Source organism: Amblyomma maculatum, chromosome 8 (assembly GCF_055883805.1).
Source record: "Amblyomma maculatum isolate TAMU_Amacu chromosome 8, ASM5588380v1, whole genome shotgun sequence".
NCBI classification, from domain to species: domain Eukaryota; kingdom Metazoa; phylum Arthropoda; class Arachnida; order Ixodida; family Ixodidae; genus Amblyomma; species Amblyomma maculatum.
In genome coordinates, this window is record NC_139351.1 from 33,151,498 (window position 1) to 33,174,335 (window position 22,838).

The 22,838-nt window shown below is 50.6% G+C and overlaps 1 protein-coding gene across 1 annotated transcript in view; it reads right to left on the reverse strand.

Annotated features, from left to right (window-relative positions):
- LOC146180867 (tyrosine-protein kinase transmembrane receptor Ror-like) overlaps positions 1-22,838 on the reverse strand; it is a 389,432-nt gene that overhangs the window by 77,421 nt on the left and 289,173 nt on the right. Inside the window, exon 4 of the mRNA XM_084576195.1 lies at positions 22,091-22,534. Coding sequence (XP_084432321.1) covers positions 22,091-22,534 — 444 coding nt within the window. The remainder of the gene's footprint in view (positions 1-22,090; positions 22,535-22,838) is intronic.

The window sequence follows — 22,838 nt, forward strand, 5'->3', positions numbered from 1 at the left end:
AGCTATTTAGACGTCTGATTAAATAAATTGGCTGTAATTATTTCATTAATCAACTGACATCAACCATTTTGCCACTTGCACACCTTTCCTTGACACTACCTATATTGACACTCTATTCGATGGTACCATTCTTTTTCCAATTTACCTACTAGTTCCTATTTTAGAGCGCAGCTCTTTGGCGTCCGTTCCTGGGTTTCGCGTCGGCGTCGGCCTCGTAACCAGCTCCGCCCCCCTTTCATCCCCCCAGCGCTAGCAGCGACCGACTGATACCGCTGGATGCCGCTGACGCCGCTAGAGAGTCAAAATAACGTGACTGCATAGAACACCGTCGCCGCCATGCAGAAAGAGGAGGGGAGGGTCCCCCTCCCTGTTCCTGTGTGGCGGATAGGGTGCTCTTCAGTTGCCGACGCGCCGGTTATTTCACGTAGGCCCCGGCACGTCGACGAATACGTGACCACCTTCCCACGGCTAGACCTGGTTCTTGGCGCTGCGGAAGCGAGGGTATCATATTGTTTGCCTCGGCATCGGCGGCGTTGTCCCTGAAACCAACTCCGCAGCTGGGGTTGACTCACTATCGGCGTCAGCAGCATCAGTCAGTCGCTGCTATCTCTTCCCTCCTCCCTTTATCGCGTTGTCCGCTTGCTGCGCGCGCTTCTGCCCCCATCGTTTGCCGCTGGGTGCACACGCCGCCCCTCTCCCCCCTCTTCCTGCGAGTCTCCGGTTGTCAAAGCGCCGGCTCGAACTTAATTCCCTTCGCTCCTCCTCCAATGCAACCCCTGTGCGGTGGCAATCAGAGAGCCAGATCGGTGGCGGCGGATCTGTATATGTGCACCGCCCGAGCCGAAATTGCCGCTGCCGTTCGCCACTGCGAAATTATCTGCCAGTTCTTTCTGAGCCATGAGCGAGACGACCGGTGGAAGTCCTCCGTCTGCTGCTGCTGCTGCTGCTGCTAAACGAGCTGCCAGAGCAGAGGCCCAGCGCCTTCGCCGCCAGAATCCAGAGCAGTAAGCGAGGCTGAAGCAGAAGCTCATCGCCGCCGTCGAGAAGACCCTGCCGTTCGCACCGCTGAAGCGGAGGCTCATCGCCACCGTCGAGAGCAACCAGGTGTAAGCGAGGCTGAAGCAGAAGCTCATCGCCGCCGCCGAGAAGGGAGTCTGTGTTAAAGGAATACGTGTGAAAAATAAAAAAAAATTCTGTGATAGCGCATACATGTGTTGCTCGATTTCTTTGCCTCAATCTATCGAAAAGGTGAAACAGCTTATTTGCTGCGCTCGAATTTCGCATTAGGAAGTCACGTAATCGTCGGTAATTTTTTTACGGCGCCAACGAGCTACCTGCGGACACCACTCGCGGCCCGCGTCTTTCTCCCCCTCTTCCTTTTCTTTCTTCTCTATTTTCTCTTCTGTCTGCACGAGGCAGCGGAGATAGAGGGAGAGAAAGGCGCGCGTCTTTCTCCCCCTCTTCCTTTTCTTTTTAGGCGAAACGGGGTGGTGCAGGCCCCGCCGGGGTGGTGCAGTGGTAAGACGCCCGACTACTGTGTCGGAGTACCCGGGTTCGAACCCGACCTCGGCGGCTGCGTTTCGATGGAGGCGAAACGAAGAGGCGTCGTGTGCTGTGCGATGTCAGCGCACGTTAAAGATCCCCAGGTGGTCGAAATTACTGCGTAGCCCTTCACTACGGCTCCTCTTTCTCTCTTTCCACTTTCACTCCCATCTTCCTCCCTTCCCTTACGGCGTGGTTGCGGTGTCCACAGAAATCAAGTGATACAGTTACCGTGCCTTTCCCTTCCTATAAATAAGTAAATAAATCAGGGAAGAGGCATCCCTGTGCTGTGCGATGTCAGTTCAGTTCAGTCGTTCAGTCGTGTCCGAATCTTCGTGACCCTATGGACCATGTCACGCCACGCTTTCCGGTCTCTCACTATCTTCCTAACATCGCATAACTTCATCTGCAGTGCCTCGAGGATGCCATCTAACCATCGCGTTCGCTGCCTACCCCTTCTCCGGCGACCCTCAACCTTTCCCAACATCAAATATTTCTCCAGCGACTCCTCTATTCTCATCAGATGACCAAAGTAGCTGAGCTTTAACTTTAAAATTTGACCCTCCAATGAGCAGTCAGGGTTTATGGTCGACAATATCGACTGATTTGATCTTCTGGCAGTCCAAGGAACTCCCAAGAGTCTTCGCCAGCACCACAATTCAAACACGTCAATTCTTCGGCGGTCAGCCTTTTTCACAGTCCAACTCTCGCATCCATACATCACAACTGGAAAGACCATAGCACGAGTTATACGGATCTTGGTTGGCAGACTAATGTCTCTGCTCTTTACTAGGCGGTCAAGGCTAACCATTGCTCTCTTTCCCAGAAGCAGGCGTCTCCTAATTTCATGGCTGCAGTCTCCTTCCGAGGTAATGTGGAAAACCAGTTTCCTGCCCCTTCGCCGCGACCGACCACAACCACCCCAACGAGCTTCATGGCAGCGCCGGCTGGGAGAGGAGGTAAATACCTCCCCTTGGGGGAAAGAGACCAGCGGTGGGTGCGCCACCAAGACGTCTACGCGGGTTCCCGCGAGAAGACGAGTGAAAGCTTCTGGATCCAGCCAGCAACAAGAGCGGTCGTCTCCCGCCGCCTCTCCCGGCAAATGCCGGGGGATAGCGGGCACGGAGTACGCTGCGCACACGGGAGGACCCGTCGTGCACGACCGCCCATCTTCTGGTTCCCAACGGCGAAGCGACCGGTAAATACCGCACGCTCTCGCCGCCTCCCGCGGCAAACGCCGTGGTATGGCTTCGTCCGAAGAATGCGGCGCGCACGGGAGATCCCGGCCGCCATATTCACGGCGCGTGCAAATGTCCGCCGCCGAAGTCGCACCCCCATTCCCCAGCCGGTGAGTCAAAAGTCCTTCTTACGTAGCCTTGCCCTTCCAAGGAAAACCTTGTTGATGTATAGCTAGCCGGCATGCTCTGTATTATTTGCAAGTGCAATAAATAGCATTCGAGTATTAACTATGTGTCGTCTCCGTCCTTTGTCCCTTTGTTCCCCTCCGCGGGTCGCTAGCGAGGACGCAGCACCTGCGGAGTAGGAGCGGGGCGGAAGACCGTTCCCCCTTTAAACCCCACAGTAATCTTGGAGCCCAAGAACAGAAAATCTGTCACAGCTTCCACTTCTTGTCCATTGATGCTCCAGGACTTGATAGGGCAAGACGCCATGATCTTTGTCTTTTTAATGTTCAGTTTAAGCCCAAACTTCTCACTCTCTTCTTGTACGCGCATCAGAAGTCTCTTGAGATTACTCCGTAGCCCTCCACTACGGCTCGTCTTTCTCTCCACTTTCACTCCCACCTTCCTCCCTTCCCTTCCCTTACGGCGCGGTTGCGGTGTCCACAGAAAAACAAGTGAGACAGTTACCGCGCCTTTCCCTTCCTATAAATAAATCAGTTAAATCTTGAGTTCCACTTCACTTTCTGCCATTAAAGTGGTATCAACCGCATATCTAAGGTTGTTGATACGTTTTCCAGCAATCTTCACTCCAGCTGAAGACTCGTCCAGACCAGCCTTCCTCATGATGCACTCTGCATATAGGTTAAATAGGCAGGGCGACAGTATGCAGCCTTGCCTCACTCCTTTCTCGATCGGAAACCAATCAGTAAGACCATGCCCAGTTCTGACTGTGGCCTCTTGCCCTTCATACAGGTTGGTTCATACATGTCAGCGCACGTTAAAGATCCCCAGGTGGTCGAAATTACTCCGTAGCCCTCCACTATGGCTCCTCTTCCTCCCTTTCCACTTTCACTCCCACCTTCCTCCCTTCCCTTACGGCGCGGTTGTGGTGTCCACAGAAAACAAGTGAGAGTTACCGTGCCTTTCCCTTCCTATAAATCAATCTCAAAAGAGGCGTCCGTGTGTTGTGCGATGCCAGCGCACGTTAAAGATCCCCAGGTGGTCGAAATTACTCCTTAGCCCTCCACTACGGCTCCTCTTTCTCTCTTTCCACTTTCACTCCCACCTTCCTCGCTTTCCTTAAGGCGCGGTTGAGGTGTCCACAGAGAACAAGTGGTGGTGGTGGTAGAAACATTTTATTGCCATTTGGAACAAATATTGGGGGCGAAGCCCCCTGCATGGCACTTGGATGCTCCCTTACTACATGGGAGACACCCTCATAAGGCAAAAGGAAGTCCTTGAAGAGCAATCCTCCTCATAGCACTGGAAATGATCTTTAGTTGGTCTGACTTGAGGCGCTCGCTCTTCATGAGATACTCCCAGTAGGGCTCTGCTAAGTTCGGTGATGAGACAGCTACCGCGCCTTTCCTTTCCTATAAATCAATCAGTTCTCTATTTTCTCTTCTGTCTGCACGAGGCAGCGGAGGTGAGGAGGTGGTGAAGGGTGGCAGTTCCTGGCCCTACAGGACTGGGACGGTAGGTCAACGCCGCTTGCGGCGGAGGCTAGCCAGCCGCCCACTTTTTATCTGTTGTAGGCCGTCATTGCACCCGCCACCGCTTCGGTGGTGGACGACGGCTGTTGTTGCGGCGCGCGTCTTTCTCCCCCTCTTCTTTTTCTTCTCTATTTTCTGTCCGCACGAGGCAGCGGAGGTGGCTCAGCTACAGAGCCAGTAGCAGCTAGGCCTGTGCATTTTCGTTTCCTTCTTCCTACAGCCACAAAGGTGGTGGTGGTGAAAACTTTTATTGTCCGGAAGAGGCGACACCGGAGCTCCGGCACCGCTCGCAGGCGTCCAGGGAGCCCGATGTCACCCCAAGAGGCAGGGGCTAGTAGACAAAGCGGTTCGCCGCTTCGGTTGCCAGTCGGACAATGTCGGCCTGTGTCGCCGGGTCTTCGCTATGAAGCGCGGTCTCCCATGCTTCTGCGTCCTTGAATAAACTGTAGCCCGGGGAGTGGCTGCACTCCCAGAGGATATGTTTTAACGTTCCTATATCACTACAGAATCTGCAGAACTGGTCCTCCGGATTTCCAGTTCGCGTGAGGTATCTCCATCTGGGAGACATGTGGTTCTTGGCTTGCAGGCGGCGCCAGGTGACTGCCTCTGTGGATGTGAGGGACCTATCTGGGGGTGGATATTTCCGCCGTCCTAACTTGTAGTGCTCAATGACTTCGTTGTAGGTCGCGAGCATCTCGACTTTAAAGTTAGGTTGCGGCCGGCGTCCCCCCCGGATAATGAGCGCTCGGGCAAGGGCGTTGGCCGCTTCGTTTCCTGGTATGTTGGTGTGAGCGGGGGCCCAGGTTAGGGCGATCCCTCTGTCTATGTTGTTTTTCGATAATATGTCCAACGCGTAGTGTGATATTTTGCCTTTGCAGAAATTCCTTATTGCTGATTTGCTGTCACTGATGATCACCTTCGCGTTCGTACTAACGTACGCTAGGGCGATCGCCGCTTCCTCCGCTGCCGTGGCGTCTACTCCGTTTGTATATATCTTGCCTTGCTCTATTCCGGACCCGTCGACTACCACCGAGACAGAGTTCCCGTCATCGTCAAAAGCGGCGTCTGTGTAGGCAACCGTCTCGGGTGGCATTCTGCTTAGTTTTGTTACCAAGTGTTTGGCTCTGTGCTGGCGTCTTTCCTGATCGTGTTGTGGGTGCATGTTCTTGGGTATCGGTGAGATCGTGAGGGCTTTCCTAATTTTGGACTCAATGTGGAACGTCTGGTGTTTAGTGCCTCTATTCCCTTGTAGTCCTACCCAGCTTAGAATTTGTTGCCCTGTCTCAGTTAGACTTAGGCGTTCGAGTTGCGCCGTTCTCGTTGCTTACGCTAACTCTTCCCATGTGTTATGCACCCCCATTCCCTCTAGTGCCAGGGTTGAGGTCGAGATTGGGAGTCCCAGTGCTCGTTTCGTGCATTTCCTTATTATGGCGTCTAACTTGTTTTTGTCTGCTTTTTTGATGTTAAGGAATGGGGTTGAGCAGCAGATCCGACTCAAGATAAAGGCCTGGACCAGCCTCAACTTGTTCTCCTTTAGCCCTCTACCTCTGGCCGAGATTCTTCTAATGATGCCTACTACTTGGTTTGCATGCGCGTCTAGCTTAGCTATAGTCGTGGAATTGTTTCCTGTTTTGCTTATGAGCATGCCCAGAATTCGGATCTCATCTACTTGCACAATTTCTTTCCCGTTCAATTCTATCGAGATTCTGGGAGGAGATGCATTGGCTGTCCTCGTCCGAGGCCTGATGATTAGTAGTTCCGACTTCGTCGGGGAGCAGCTCAGACCCTTATTTTTGGCATGGAGGTATATGATGTCGGCTGCCCGCTGGAGCCTTTCCTCGATAGACGCATCACTGCCCTCATTTAGCCAAACATTGACGTCGTCTGCGTAGACGCTCGTTTTTAGCCCTTCGATGCTTCCTAATTTGCGCGGGAGGTCTTTCATAACTAGATTAAATAGGAAGGGGGATAAGATGGCCCCTTGTGGGGTGCCCCTGTTTCCTAATTTAATCTCTTCCGAGCTGAGGCTCTGCATATGCAGAGTTGCTGTTCTGTCTTTGAGAAATGATTTGACGTAATCAAATGTCCTCTTCCCTACGCTAATATCTGACAGGCCGTCAAGGATTGCCGAGTGGCTGACATTATCAAACGCTTTGGTTAAGTCTATGCCCAATATTGCTCTTGTATCTTTGGTCTTTTGTTTGTCTATTATATCGTGTTTGAGCCTTAGCATGGTATCTTGAGCGCTAAGGTGTGGTCTGAAACCTACCATCTCGTGGGGCCAGATGCTGTTTTCTTCCGCGAATCGAGTCAGTCGCGTCTGAATTACCTTCTCCATTAATTTGCCTAGACACGAGGTCAATGAAATTGGCCTGAGATTTTCTATACCCGGGATTTTGCCCTTCTTATGGATTAAAATTATGTTGGCATGTTTCCAGTGTTTAGGGACGTCCCCGGATTCCCAAACTTTGTTAAAATATGCTGTAAGGTCAACTATAGACTTGTCGTCTAAGTTCCTAAGCATGCCGTAGGTTATCTTGTCTGGTCCAGGTGCTGTGTTTCTTTTGAGGTCAAAGAGCGCAGCTCTGACCTCTGCTACTAGAATGGGTTCGTCCAGTAGCGGATTCTCCGCCCCCTGATATTCTTTATCCACTGCCGGGAATGCGGGGCCTATATATATGTCTTTAAGTCGGTCGATGAGCTGTTCATCGGTTCCGTCAAATTTGTATCTGGCCTTGATTTGCTCAATGTTAGCGTGGGTTTTGGTGTTGGTGGGGTCTATGAGGTGACGCAGCATCCGCCACGTGTTGGGATGGCTCATATTCTTCTCTAGCTCGTCGCATTTTTGATCCCACCTTTTCTCTTCTAGTTTGAATGCGTAGCTCTCTATTTCTCTATTGTGCTCGGCTATTTTCTTCCTGAGCTTCCTGTTCCATTTCTGGCGCTTTAGCTTATTCTCGAGAATTGTTTTTCGGTTCCACATATTTCTAAGTTTGTTGTCTAATCGGAATGGGAGGTCATCTCCCTCTATTGTTTCGGTGGCCTGTTTTACGTGTGAGGCAACGGTTGACGTCCACTCTATTATGTTTCCGATTTCGCCTAAGTCTGCTGTTGATCTGATATCCCTGAATTTGTCCCAGTCAGTTGCGGTGGCCTGTTTTGAATTATGTATGGGCACCCCTAGTTTCCTATCAATTTGGATTTCGATTATAAAGTGATCGATGCCAAGATTTTCGCCCGTGTTCTTCCACGACGTTTTGCCCGTCCTGTGTCCTAGTGTTAGGTACGGTGATGTGTCACAGCAGATGCTGTTGCCCGTTCTGGTTGGCTTGTTCGGGTCCGTGAATAGCGAGAGTCCTGTCTTCTGAATCGCTTCCCACAGCATTCTACCTTTCCTATCGATTTTGGAGTAACCCCATTCGTGATGATTTGCGTTAAAATCCCCCACTATGAGCAGAGGGCATGATTTTGCTGTCTTCAACGCTTTCTTAAATGTCGCCTCAAACTGTGCCTTTTTGTGACGAGGGGGGCTATAGGCGTTCAGGACGAATATGCTTCCCCTATTCTTTTTGCCGGTGAGAATTTCTACGAGTACGGCCTCCACTTCATCCGTACTTGCGTCATGTTCAATGGCCGCAATGTTATTCTTGACTAGGGTGGCTACTCTAGATTTGTCCCCTCTTCCGCTGTCGAATGTGCGATACCCTGAAATTTTGACTGGGGGCTTTCCTGTTTCTTGCAACGCCACAGCAAGCGGAGGCTCTCCTTGATTTAGAATGTGCTGTTGCAGCAATGCTTTTTTCTTTTTGAAGCCCCTGCAATTCCACTGCCAAATTATGGTCCCTGTCTTGTCCATGATGAGTGAGAGAACGGGGCTTCCGGCCTCGAGGGAGGCTTCGGATCGGGATGAGCTCTTTCTTCGCCTCCTAGCATGGTCAGAAGTGAGTTCATTTGATTTGTTATAGCCTGGACTTTCTTATCTATGATATCGCTTAGTTTGCTTAGTGTGCTTTCCTCGTGTTCCTTGAGGCGTGCTTCTAGTTCGCTCTCGTTAATGTTTTTGTGCATCTTTTTGTTTCTCTCGGGTTGAGACGTCTCATGATCCTCTGCCTTCCTCTTTGCGGTGCCTACCGTATCTACATCCATGCTGCCCTCGTGCTGCGCCTGTGGGGCGGCTATTCTCTGGACAGGGGTAAGCGGTCTTTTTTGAGCCGCCTGCGTAGCTTGCACTGTAGTGTTCGTTAGCTGCCCAACTTGCTCTCTGAGTTGGTTTACTGTTACCATTAGAGTTTTAATTATTTCTTTTAGATGGCGATTTTCCTCATCTCTCTTTTCTATCTCTTTTTTAAACATATTGGCCTGTGCCTCTAATTCTGGTGTCATATCATGGGAGACCGCGCTTGCGAAGCTTACAGGCATACCAGAGTGGGTCCTCTTTTCTCCTGGTTCCCGCAGGTCCGGCCAGTGGGTCTGGTCTCTGGGTGGCGGCTTGGGTGCACTTGTGTCCCTGGACTCGGATCGTTGTTTTTTGGCCGCAGGTGGAAGCATGACCTTCTTTGGAGGCCTGCCTCTGCCCGTGGTCGCTCCTCTCTTGTCTTGTTCGGCCCTAGCCTCGGCCTGGGCCGCGTCGCGTTGTTTAACCCAGTGAGGCTTCCTGTAGAGTTCCCTGCATGTCGGGTCCCCTAACTGATGCTTTTTCCCGCAGAGAAGACACTTCGGTTCGCAGGCATGCTCCTCTGGCTGATTTCTTAGCCCGCAGCCTCGGCAGCGGGTGCTGGTTGGATCTGGGCAGACGTCTTGCCTGTGCCCAATCTTGCCGCATGCATAGCACACGTCGTACTTTTTCTTATATAGGTTGCATGGAATCCATTGACTGAAGAATTTTACGGCCCTCGGTACTTCCAGTTCTTTGAAGTTAATGATGACTGTTTCGGACGTCCTTCCTAGTCTTCTTACTGCCGTATACGTTGGGTTCCGTGGGTTGTCCAACGCCTTGTGTATTTGTTCTTCCGTCAACTGCAGATTAATCCCGTAGATGACGCCTTTGCCCCCCTCGGGCATCGCCGGGTGGCCAGTCACTTCGACATCTTCTCCGACTCGGATGTTCTTGATTTTGGCGAAAGCCTCGGCCCTTTCCTTGTCCGGGGTTGATATTAGAATCGTCTGGTTATTTTTGTTGAAGACAATGTCCTCTTCTGCCATGGGGGATAGACCGGCCGCCTCCAGTATAGCGTCTCCAGCAAAAACCCCCAGCTTCTTCTTTATGTTGTCGATTCCTCCCGCTGGTCGTAGGACAATCTTCTCTGTTCCCGATGGTAGGCGAACTTGCAGCTTGTCGACCATCCTCTCTGCCATGGCTTTGTTTTTCTTCAGGTTTAGTGTTTTTCGTTCCCTTCTTCTTGCTAATACTTCTGCCACTTTTTCCTCTGGGACGTATCTGCCGCCTATGGAGCGGCACCAGCCCCCTTGGTCTTTCCCTTCATCGTCGAAAGCGCCGAGGTCCATCTTTTCATCATACTCTCCGCCAGCGTTGGGAGCACTTTTCAACAACCCAGGTATATTTTAGGCTTTTCAGGGCCAATCTTCACTTACGTATCGTGGCGGGGGCCCTAAGCCCAGCGGATGTGCCAGCGCCCGACCGCGAGTGAGTCGCCTGACCTCAGCAAGATGACTTCCCAAGAACTTTAACGTGGCTACGACCCGGTCGCTATGGCCTGGGCCGAGCTTCTTGCAACTTCAACAACGAATAACCCGGATTCTGCGCCCGTAGAGAACGAGAGGCTCTTCAAGTTAGTCGAACGCCGCTCCCGCAAGCGGAACGCCAACTCTGAGAAAGCGAACGTCACGACGGCAGACCGCTCAACCCGGCAAAACGCTGCAGCGCTTCACAATGGGCCCCCACTCAAGACTGGACCCGTTTGGAAACAAAACCCGCTTTCGCGGCTTCACCCCGAAGACATCGTTATCATCCTGAATCCCCGGTTGAGCGTCGCTCTCAAGGATGTCTATCAACAAGGCGAACTTGGAGCAGCACTTCAGGCCTACATGGGCACCTAGGCCGCAGCATCGTTCAGCCATGCTCCCCACATGGGAGCAAAACCTCATCGTAGCAGGCACCCGAGAACCGCACGTCGCGGACAAGCTCCTACGACATTTTGAAATCCAGTCATCAAAAGGCCGGCTCCCCAAGTACGGCCAGTTGAATCTCACTGGTGATGTGTGCCGCGGCGTCATTACCGTGGCTAACCACGAGACTAGTGAGTCTGAAAAACAAAATTCAGTAGCGTGCTGGAGAGCTTGGCGATATCCGCAAGCTTGGAATATCAACAGTGATGGCGCCCACCTTCGTGGGCAAAGTGGTGCCGCGATTTGTGCACTACAACACAGAGGTGACCCCAGTGCGGAAGTACAAGAGAACCATACCGGCCTGCGTGCGATGCGGAACTGTGGGTCAGCGGGCGGACACATGCCCCTGCCCAGACGAAAAAAAGTGCGGCCTGTGTGGCCAAATGGTGCCGACCGTCGACGGGGTCAAGGCACCTCATGAATGCACTCCGTCCTGTGCAGTTTGTGGGCAAGCCCATGCTACCAACTCCCGAGACTGCACGGGAAAATTCCGTCAGCTCAAGGTTTCCGGCTCCAAGGCCAAACATCCTGAGCATCCAGCAACCTAGCAATAAGTGAAACCATCTAAACTCAAGTGCCAACGACGGAACGCCGGGTTGTGTTCACGCCAACGGTCCAAAACCGCCGCTACCTCCTCCCCCGTCGGTGAAATCAACGCCCGGGAAGAAGAAGGCGCCCCCGCTGTCACCGCTCAGCGGCATGGACCCCCGCACGGGCGACGGCGCTGCCGGCGCCCGTGCCTCAGCGCCCCAACACGGCAAAAAGCAAGGAGCTGGGCTGGGATCGCCTCCACCTCTTTCCGCTCCCCTCCTCCCCACTCACCGTCTCCGTGCTCGATGCGGAATACAAAAATCAAATCGACGTGCTCTGGGCACAAAATGAGCTTTTCCTTAGCAAAATTCAAAATTTAAAAACAAAATTGGCGTCAACCGCTCCGAGACCGCAGAACACGGATGCGATGGAGAGCGACGCGGAGCTTTCACCTGCCCTCGTGACAGCCATCACCGCGATGGAGGAGCGCTTAACCTCCATGATGCAATCTATGATCGAGATTGCCATGGACTAGATCTTTACCAAGGTCATAACATCTGTCCCCACGGTGGTCTCAAAACACATCTCAGACAACACCCGCCTCGTCCGTCGGTCGGGGCCCATTAGGAACGTATATCCCGTCATACAAAATTCAACCGCCTGATCATTGATTCGGACGATGGGGACAGCCGCTGAGCTTGTTATGTCAGCACCCCTTTGGTGGCAGGGGTAGCTGGCTGTGGGGTAGTTACTTACTCCTCCTCCTAAATATTGTATCTTAGCGGTATTCGCTGGTCGTGCTGAAGATGATGAAGTGAGGCAGACTCGCAGAAGAAGACGACGCTGAGGGTGGTGAGATCGGTGCTGCCTTTCGCGTTAGTTGTGTGAACAGCTATCGGACTGAATATCTTCCCCGTAACATATATTGGTGGAGGTGAATCCGTTCGATCCCCTGTGACAAGCTGGATCTGCGTAGCGGCCGCCACGTCGGTTACAACCACAATGACTACAAACGACGCTACCCCTACGGCCGCCGCACCTGCTGTCATCATGGCCCACCCCCCTGACCCCGGAACCTTCTGCGGGACCGACGACGTTGATGTGGACGACTGGCTAGCCCTATACGAACGCGTGAGCAAGCACAACAGGTGGGATCCCACACTCATGCTTGCGATTGTTATCTTTTACCTAGCTGGGACTGCGCGGGTGTGGTTTGAAACCCATGAAGATAACCTAACATCTTGGGATATCTGTAAACAGAAGCTCCACGACCTGTTCGGAAAGCCTAATGGTCGCCACCTCGCCGCCAAGAAAGCCTCTCGCGCTGAAACATCAACGGAGTCTTATCTCACTTACACAAGATGTCCTCTCTCTTTGTCGTAAAAAGTCGACCAAGGCATGCCTGATGAGGATAAAGTTGACCATATAGTAAAAGGCATTGCCGACGATGCCTTCAACCTCCTGTTGTGCAGAGATTGTTCCACCGTGGACTCGTGCTACAGGTGTGCCGACGTATCGAGAAAGCGAAACAGAGGCGCATATATCACCGTTTCGACCGGTTGCCGAACACAGTTGCTAGATCGTCCTGTATCGATCATCAGACTCCTCGACCGCCTGCTAACGACAGCACTTTGACACGCATCGTCCGCCAAGAGCTTGAGGCAATGACTCCCGCAGCCTCACTACCGCATACGCCCGACAACACCCTGGCTACTATACCCCTCATTGAGGCGGTTGTTCGCCAAGAGGTTGCGAATATGGGCCTCCCTTCTGCCAGCGCCACCGACACCGTGAATTCCGCACGTGCCCCTCCAGTGATTGCTGCTGCCTCATCAAGCGCCGGTTTCTCGCCCCGATATCGCTACCGCAATCCAAATGAATGGCGTACCCACGACAATCGCCCCATCTGTTTTACTTGTTCTCGCAATTGGCCACATTTACCGTCACTGCCGTAGCTGCTGATACACGCAATCTGGTCAGTTCACCTACGTCGACTGCCGCGGAGACTATGCCCCTCGATATTCCTCACCTCACCCCGCCAAGACCCGTGTTGACCTCGGTGCCACTGTCCGTAATGCCAACCGTTCACCGTCCCCGCAAGCACGACGTTCGCGTTCTCCTGTTCCTCGCCGTAGTTCGTTACCGTCCTATTCTGGCCACTTAGCGGTAAACTAGCCAATGCAGCTCTCCGAGGTGACGCTGCATTTATGACCGAAAAACCTCTGCTGACCCCTGCCCTACAAAATAACCGTATCGACGCCCTCGTGGATGGAGTTCCCGTTTCTGCTCTCATTGACACAGGTGCCCAACTGTCCGTTCTCAGCTCCTCATTTCGCCGTCGCCTCAAAAAAATTCTTACGCCAGCCATCTCGTCCACAGTTCGCGTCGCAAATGGTAGCCCTGCTGCAGTGTTTGGCATGTGTACGGCGCGAGTCATCATTGCTGGCCGTTATGCCCCAGTGTTGTTCACTGTCCTACACGAATGCCCCCACGACGTCAGCCTTGGAATTGACTTTTTGACAGCTAATTCTGCCCTCATTGTCTGCTCTACCGGCCTACTTCGCTTGGACCTTCCGCTCTGCTCTGAAGACCCCTCCTGCTCAACTCGCCTTCGATCAGCACCGTTCTGCCGCCCTCCTCCTGAAACTGCCGTTTACATCCCTATGTCGCCATTCCCACCCGCAGCGGCAGTCACCCTTTCTCATCTAATTCTGCACATCTCCCACACCACTCTCCCTGTCCTTAACTTCAGCTTGTCAACTCAAGTGCTGCCCGAGGGAATTTCACCAGCTGCATTGTCCCCGATGACCGATTGTGCAATTTCAGCTCTTACTACAGATAATCCAACTGCCGTCCCTGCAACCATTACCTCGTCCTCCACATCGCACCTTGATTCTCTTACCAGCATGATTGCAGCTGATCTCCAACCTGAATTCGCAGCTGAGTTACACAAGCTTTTGCTCACTTACAATGACCTTTTGATTTTGGTACCCGCCCTTTGGGCCAAACTACAGTTGTCAGAAACCGCATTGACACCGGTGACGCGAGCCCTATTCACAGGCGGCTCTATCGTGTTTCGCTTGCCGACCGACGCGTCATTCAAACGGAGGTAGAGAAGATGTTAGCGAACGACGTAATCGAGCCTTCCAGTAGCCCCTGGGCATCGCCTGCCGTGTTGGTCAAGAAATAAGATAACAGTTGGAAATTCTGCGTTGACTACCGCCATTTGAATAAAATAACCAAAAAAGATGTCTATCCTCTTCCGCGTATCGATGATGCGCTTGATAGTTTGCATGGAGCCAGCTACTTTTCATTCATCGACCTTCGTTCCGGCTACTGGCAGATCTCGGTCGACGCGAGAGACCGTGGAAAAACAGCGTTCATCACCCCTGACGGCCTCTACTTTAAAGTAATGCCTTTTGGCCTTTGCAATGCCCCCGCAACCTTCCAACGCATGATGGACTCTTCGCTCAGAGGCTTCAAGTGGACCACTTGTTTGTGTTATCTTGACGACGTAATTGTTTTCTCCTCTACATTTCACAGCCATCACCTTCGCCTATCTACAATCCTTGCGCTTTTTCGCCGCACCGGGCTTCAACTAAACACAAAGAAGTGCAGCTTCGGTCACCGAGAAATCGAAGTCCTTGGTCACTTGGTTAATGCTTCCGGCGTTCAGCCTGACCCTGACAAGATACGTGCCGTCAGAGATTTTCCCACTCCGCGTTAATCCAGCAATGCTCGAAGCTTTATTGACCTATGTTCCTATTTCCGACGATTCGTCCCGAACTTCGCAGCCCTTGCTGGCCCGCTCACCCAACTCCTCAAGAAAGACGTTTCATTCTATTGCGGGCCTGAACAAGTTGCAGCTTTCTCGGAGCTTATTGCTGCTCTAACTATTCCACCAGTCTTGGCCCATTTCAACCCATCCGCCAATACTGAACTCCGCACCGACGCAAGTGGCCATAGAATAGGAGCTGTACTCGCTCAGCGACAACACAGCCGTACAAGGGTGATTGCGTATGCCAGCCGTCTCCTATCAACGCCCGAACAAAATTTTTGTGAGCCATCGGAGGCACCAGGAAGCGCTCCGTGTTATCTTCCACTGATACCAAAGAGAACAAGAAAGTAACAAGACCCGTGGCGAAGCTGAACATAGTAGTGCAGGAATGGAAACGAAACAGGCTTTCAATTCGTATATTCTGAAGACACCACGAATTGGTAGCCTGCCGACACTTCCGCACCACTTCGATATAAGAGGGATGATAATAATTATCGATCAGTCTCACACTTCTGCCATTAGGCTAACGATATACGCAGCATACTGTAACCATTGCATTTTTTTTTTCGTAGTCAGAGTGTGGCACTTATGTGTTGCGCATATGCACTTACCGGCCCTAGGATTTCAAAACATTCTGTCTATCGGACACATTCTGATTGTCCATGTAGATAAAATTCCGACACAAATGAGAGTTGAGTAATACAGGTAACAAAAAAAATTATCAACACCGACAAGGTGATCCAGAGAGCTTGATGAGCAGCACATGGGGTGCCACGGCAGTGCTCGTCCAAGCGACAACCATCGCTTAACCCGCGCGCGCCTTTACTTAGGGTCCTCCTTTGCCTCGGAGCACGGTGCTGTGCCTATAAGAACGTCTCTGTCAGGCTAGGGATCATTTGGCGCAGCTAAGTGCCTGGAACCATAACGCATCGCAGACAGCGAGCGCCCCCGCAGCTATCTGCTCTTCGCCACATGGCACACTACTCTGCAGCGAGCGGGGCCGTGAACGCCCGCGCTGCGTATCGCCCTAGAAACGTGCACTGCAGAGGACGCTATGCTTCATTCAGTCAGTATTGCTGGAATACAGCGAATCAATCGCATCGACCGTTTGCCATCTTTTCCATCCACACCTTATATTGCTACAGGGCAACGGTGAATAGCAGTTAGTTTTGATCGCCTGAGAGCCAGCAACGGAGGCCGACGATGTTCGAAATACGATGGAGATAATATTCCGGCATAGAGTAACATTCTTGCATTACATTGATGTACGGTTGCTTAACTTCACAGAGAGCTGTTGTTCGCAAAAAGAAATAGTGACAACCCCATTCGTTCCTCGTTCTCGATAAGCATCGGCCACCATGCTCTTTCCGAATATGTTGATTTTCTTTTTTATTATTATCGGCAGCAAAAGATGCATTGCCGCCAAGGTTACGCTCAAATATAAAGCTGCTTTATTACTGCGGAAGCATTACCTCTAACGGTCAAACCCAACCATGGACGTTGTGGCCGGCACGACATTGAGGTCGGCCTTAGCCAACCTAGTATAGCTGCAGTCAACCCAATATCAAGTCATTTATATAACGTGCATACCCTGCCCCCCCCCCCCCCCCCAGGGTCGCCTTGGAAGAAAATGTCTACCAGGTTAACATTTAATCTTTGACCTTTGAATAGCAGTCTCATATTAAATGCTGCACCTACACAAGCATCTCACTGACGTCAGCAGTCACGAGGTTTTGCGTTAGCACATGCTTGCGGACGTTTACTCGTTTCGCTATGTAATTTAAAACCACACCACTTTTCTTTTTTTTCATCGACTCTATTCAGGTACCTGTAGACTACGAAAGACTCCACGATCACCGTTTAGAAACGAACCACGGTGTAGCCCAGACTCGAAAATACGCACCAACATGCAAAACTATATTTCATCGCAATTTGCCTACGAACATGGTCACCGTTGGTGACCATATCTGAAACTCGTTTTTGTTTTTGTTTGTTTCTTCAATTTTGAAAGCTCCGCTTTGACTGAAAACAATGTACTTGTAGCGGAAACGAAGCAAACTGCTGGCATCCCATCGCGATCGGCCACCACACACTGGCTCTGAGGGATTCACCGAGCCTTCTTAAGCGCATGCGCGCACAGATTCGGGCACTTCGAGCCCTGGTTTCACCGCTGCCAGCTTCGAAGGCACTGCACGCTTTCTGCTGGAAGCGTGTCAGAGGTGGATAATTTAGCACCGGCCTAATCACGCCGTTTTCTCCGATCCCATCCGCTGCACCACCCTGGCTGCACCTTCGGGAACGAACCCCGGGCAGTTTTTCTTTCTGCTACTTTCTTTTAGGTGACCAGCAAGGCGAGGGTTTCCTTCCCTGCCAACCAGAGCGGAGCGGTCAGGCAAGCGGAAATGACGTAGTGTGCGTCGGTTAGTGAGCTGGCATGCATCGAGTGGCTTATTATTCCTTGTTGCCGTGCGCATTAAGAATTATTGCAGTTTGCGTACGCCATGCAATCTGCTGAGAGGTGTAATTAAGTCATTACTTTGATCGCAGACACGCGTTAATTGCGGTCGCCTATATCGTTTACTCTGCGCTACTTACTCCTCGGTTTCATTTCTATACCTTGATTACATGCGGTAGTCATTGAGAAAGAGATTATTTTTTTTTAAGAAATTGCCCGGTCCTCCAGAACCCTATTTGTTGAAACCTATAACTGTTATACACATTCGATACAAACACTCTCGACACTTTCGGTGGAAACACTTCTGCTGCAGAACAGCAGCTTAACACTGCAGTGAGGAAAAGACAAGTGCGTTAATTGAGGCGTACCATACTTAATTACTGTTTTGCCATGCATGTTCCAATAATCAATGTTTTAAATCTTCTTCCCTGACTATTTACTTTTCCCGCCAATATTCCTTAGAACCGTCGTATACCGAACCCAGAAGTAAAGCACTCGAGCTAAAAAATATTGTATGCCAAATGCCTGTAGCATGCATGTAGGTATTTCTTTCGCCATTAGCTGTTGTTTTCCTTTACGAACGAGATTTCAAGTTAGCTGAATAATATTTGCTGTATTCTAAAACTCACGAAGCACTACAGAGAAGAATAACTGCAACAGGGATTTGCCTAAACATTCCTTTGTAGTGGTTCGCCACGCTAACACATAGATCGACAATAAACACAACACCACGGACCGCGATTGTCGTTCTATGTGTAAGCGCGGTGAACCACTATGAACAACCAACTAGGCCCAATTCTCGCCATTTCAGCAGTAATTCCTTTGCTTTTGGGAAGGTGCCTCCCTGAAGCCCCGGACTGGAGCCTTCCTGGAGACGGGAGCCTCGTCAAGCTGCAAACAAACCAGCATTTTCTTCCGCCATCTTTTTTAATTAATTGATTAACCCCGCACCTCCACCAAGTAAAATGGGTTTTACTGAGGGTTCAACAGGGAATATAGCCCTGTGTAAGCTGCACGGCGAACAGCACAGGAACACAGTCCAGCGAGGCACAAACCAGCGAGGTCGAGCAACGCAGCGGCACTTTGTTGTTCTCTTCCTCGTGTTTCGTGACATCCGCTCTTCGTTCACTACAGATTGATTAATTGATTGACTGAAATTCATTACAATTTTTTTATTCTTAAACACTACGTTGAAATTTGTTCAGTATAGCGCCGGAATAGGGATATGTAGGCGAAGGGACACATCGTACATAGCTGGCTCGTGGTGGAAAAAACCACGACTTCCACATGGAAGAAGTGCGGCGAATAGACCAACTGCCCTGTAGGGCTTCAAAACGACAGGGCCAGGGCGAAAGCATAAGAAGCGTGCCGTGAGAAAGTGGCGCAGCATTGTGATACACAACGTAAGTCAATCGCGTGCTGGCGGCATAGAGTAGCGGGCTTACAGTCGTAAGGGTTTCGCGATACCTATCTTGCATTATTGCATCGTTGGGTGCTTAAGTACTTAGTTGAACAAGATTTTAACGTGGTAGCGTTAGGGAGCTCGTGTCGCAGAAAAGCCGGTGTCGTCGGCGGCGTTGGCCGTGAGCGATAAATCCCGGCATGCACTTCATAAATAAAAAGCAACTTCCAAGATGGGCTGGATTGGAATCGAACCAGGGTCTCCGGAACGTGAGACGGAGACGCTATCACTCAGCCAAGAGTGATGCTTGAAAGCGGTACAAAAGCGCTTCTAGTGAATGCGGTGTTGCCTTAGAAACGTGCCGTAGAACGTTATACTGCGGTGTATATCGGTAATTATGAGCATGTTACTTAGAGAAGTCGCAGTTACACGAGTAGCGAAGTAAGTTTCCGCTACATTTCATCTGCGCTCTGCGCACATGCAGAGCCATCTTGCGGCAAACACAGAAGTACCCCTCCTCGCAATGTGCGGCGCTGCCCCGACACGTGGCGCGCCACTCGCCCCTGACGTTTCGCCGCGCACCCTCACGGGTTGTAGAATCAAGCGTCTTTCCTTTCTTTAGATCACTCAAGAGCATACCGAGCGAATGAGTGGGCGGTGCGAACGAGGTGCAATAACGCTATCGCGTTCCACTCTTGAAGGCGAAGCTTAAGCGTCCTCCAAATTTTTTCTTCTAAGGTTTATTGCTAGTAGCCTCACGTAGATTCTAAACACACTTATGTAGTTCTTGTTCGTTAGTTTTTTTTTTTCTCTCCTCAAAATTAGACCTTTGTTCCTGTTTAAAGTGTACTGTTCGCAATCTTTCTCATGTGTGTTGCAAACACTGGACATAAACGGCAGAAATTATAACATTGACTACAGCTTCTCTCAGACACACAACGCCTATTTCAATTCCTGAAAAACCACCTGGATGGCAACATGGTCGCTCGGGCGCTGAAGGGATCATCGGTACAGAATAACTTCGCCATATGCTGTGCGAAGCCAGGCTACACTAAAGAACTTCAAATGATCTAAATTAACACGCAGCCCTCGACAGCGGCGTATTTAATGATGTGAAATCAAATATATTAAACAATAATTTGAACACGACCGTTCAGGGCACCCTAACCAGATACGCAGTGGTAGCCTAGATTGATGGGAAGAATTTGATACTTTATGATTTCCAAGCTCATCATAGGATTTGATTGTCTCTTTCTCGCTGCAAATAACAATAAGAGTATTATTAATATCCTATTGCCACATAAGTGGAATACAAAGACTTAAAGGTCCATCCAAGAGATCATTTCTCTCCTGGCCGAATTCGTCCTTTTCCGCACAGTACAAGGCACCATCACCGCCTGTGTAGCTTTTGTGAGGACCGCGTCGAAAACTTACCTTTTTTTTTTCTTCTCGCGAGCAAGTGTTCCCGATCCCCGAACGCCTACTCAGAGATGATACAGAAATGAAATCAGAATAAATACGGATAAAAAATCGCAACTGGATCTTTTCTGCCATTAAAGTATTCTTTTTTTTTTCTTACTCATATTTGTGTCCGTGCCGAAACTCGAATGTCAGAGACACGCGCGCTGTAGAGTGCCCCGCCTCGCTCTAGAAGTCGAAACCGGCTGACATCCTTGAGCCGGATGACACAACGAATAGAGCATAGCACACTCTGCTGTGATCTTTAAATAATGGAAAAGAAAGAGACATTCCTTTTGACTTCTTTTTGTGATAGGCGTATAGCAAACATGGCCATCACAGGTGCTCATAGTCGTTCTCATAACGAAATTACCAACCAACAATGTTTTTTTTTAAACCAGTACAAACAAAAAACAAAATAATAACAAGATTCCAACTCAAATATCTGCCACCAAAGCCTTCGAGATGTGTTTTACAGTCTTCGATATTCAACGGCAACGTCCGGCCAACTGACAGCCGCAAAAGCAGATGCCACCAAGTAGCACAAAGAAATCTTAGAAAATCAATGAGATTCATGTGTCATAAACACATCAGCATCACTGTTCTAGCATGCTGCATGATCATGTTATTGACCATGTGAAGAAAGGAGAGATGACGAGCCGAAAAAGACGTCGTTTATCTTTTTTTTTTTTTTCCTCGGAGAACAGGCCTTTAACGCTCCTCCGCTAAAATCTTCGTAGTAGATGGGAATGGGCACGTTCAACCTATGGGTCGCTAATAATACACGCTACTTTGAGGGCATCGGGACACGTTCGTTCCACTCAGTAAAAGGGAGACCTTGTGTGTCGTGTGGGAAATACAAATAATAACAATGATAACCAACAGAACGTACCCGCCCGCTAAAGGGACTCAATAAGGGTATCAAGTGAGATGATTAGGGCGGAGCTTAAATTCCTAGCCCGGCACCGCCTTCGTCTCCATCCACCGGACCAACCTTGCCCTAAGCACATCATCATCATCATCATCATCATCAGCCTTACTATACCTACTGCAGGGAGAAGGCCTCTCCCATATTCGTCCAATTAACCCGGTCCTGTGCGAGTTGCATCCACTTGACCCCTGCGAACTTCTTAACCTCATCCGCCCACCTAACTTTCTGCCGCCCCCTGCTACGCTTTCCTTCCCTTCGAATCCAGTTTGTTACCCTCAGCGACCATCGGTTATTCTCTCTTCGCACTACATGTCCCGTCCATTTCTTCGTCTTGATTTCCACAACAATCGAACAGTAAATTGAAATTTGAAATAAATACTTACTCAGCCACACCGATAACAGGCGACGATCCTAGGCATACTTCTCGTATACGCAAAGTCATCACTGATTGCTTACAAGTAACGTAACTACCAAAGTAACCACGTAACAGCATGATGGCGTGTAATTCCTAAGGCGATAGGACTGTCGCTTGCGGGGACGCAATTAAAAGAAGTCGCAGAAGGTTTTGTTAACAAAAAACTGAATTCATATTATATGCTACATATCCGTGCTTCGCCGGAGAGGAATTAAAGAAAACGAAATAAGACGTCTGTAAACCTCAGACGCCTCTTGACTATGACAGCATATATTTTGTAATGCTCGCGCCACATGACGCTTGGAGTGGGAACTAGGCAGTGACGTTTGTTTACCTATGTCAGTTTTGGCGGTGTATCCTCTCTTTATAGAGTGTCATTAGTGATGACCATTGTTGTGTTGTTGCTTATGCTAGTAAGAACCACTGACAATGCGCATACATTCGTGAAATGGTGTAAAATATGCGTATCAGAGGTTACGCTACTATTTTTTTTAGCAGACACTGGTCACCAGCTGGTGATAAAACTTGCAGCCGTGTAACTGAATTGTTCGGTACTCACCAGCCGACACCCTGAGGATCCCGGTGGTCTCGACGACCTCGGAGCCGCTCTTGGCCTCACAGCGGTAGTAGCCCGTGTCGTGGACGTCCGCGTTCACGATCCTCAGCCGGGATCCGTAGGCCGGCACACTTCCACTCTGCTGCTGCTGAGCCGAGGAAGAAGCGGACGAACCACCACCACTGGCACTTCCGGAACCAGCACTGGCACTTCCGTCGGAGGAGGAAGGAGATTGGCCCGCAGACGACGACGGGGCCACGGGGTACTGTCGTATCTCGAGCCGGTTCCGCTCCTCCTCGACGGGCGCGTCGTTTTTATACCAGCGGAAGACGACACGGGCTCCGGGTCGGCCGCCCGCCACCTCGCACTTCAGCCGCACGCTGTCGCCTGAGTCCTTGGTCATGTTCACCAAGGGACGCCGCACGTGCAGCCGCGTCACTGCGCCACCTGGATGCCGAGGGGCACGGAATTGGTGCTCCAAACTTTAAAGAGACACTAAAACAAGTTCAAGTCGCCATATCTCGACTGATTACTGCGGTGTAATGATGAAAAGGCTGCATTAAAAGGAAGCGGTTCTTCATAAAGGTATAAAATGTAAACATTAGATCCAAGTGCCTCTGACCGCCACTTTATTCAATCACACTACCAAAGTTATACTGCGAAGACGGCGGTGCCATTTGTGCGCGTATCTGGGACCGTCGCTGTTCGAATCATGTGGTGAAAAAATTATCCTATTTCTAACTCCGATTTT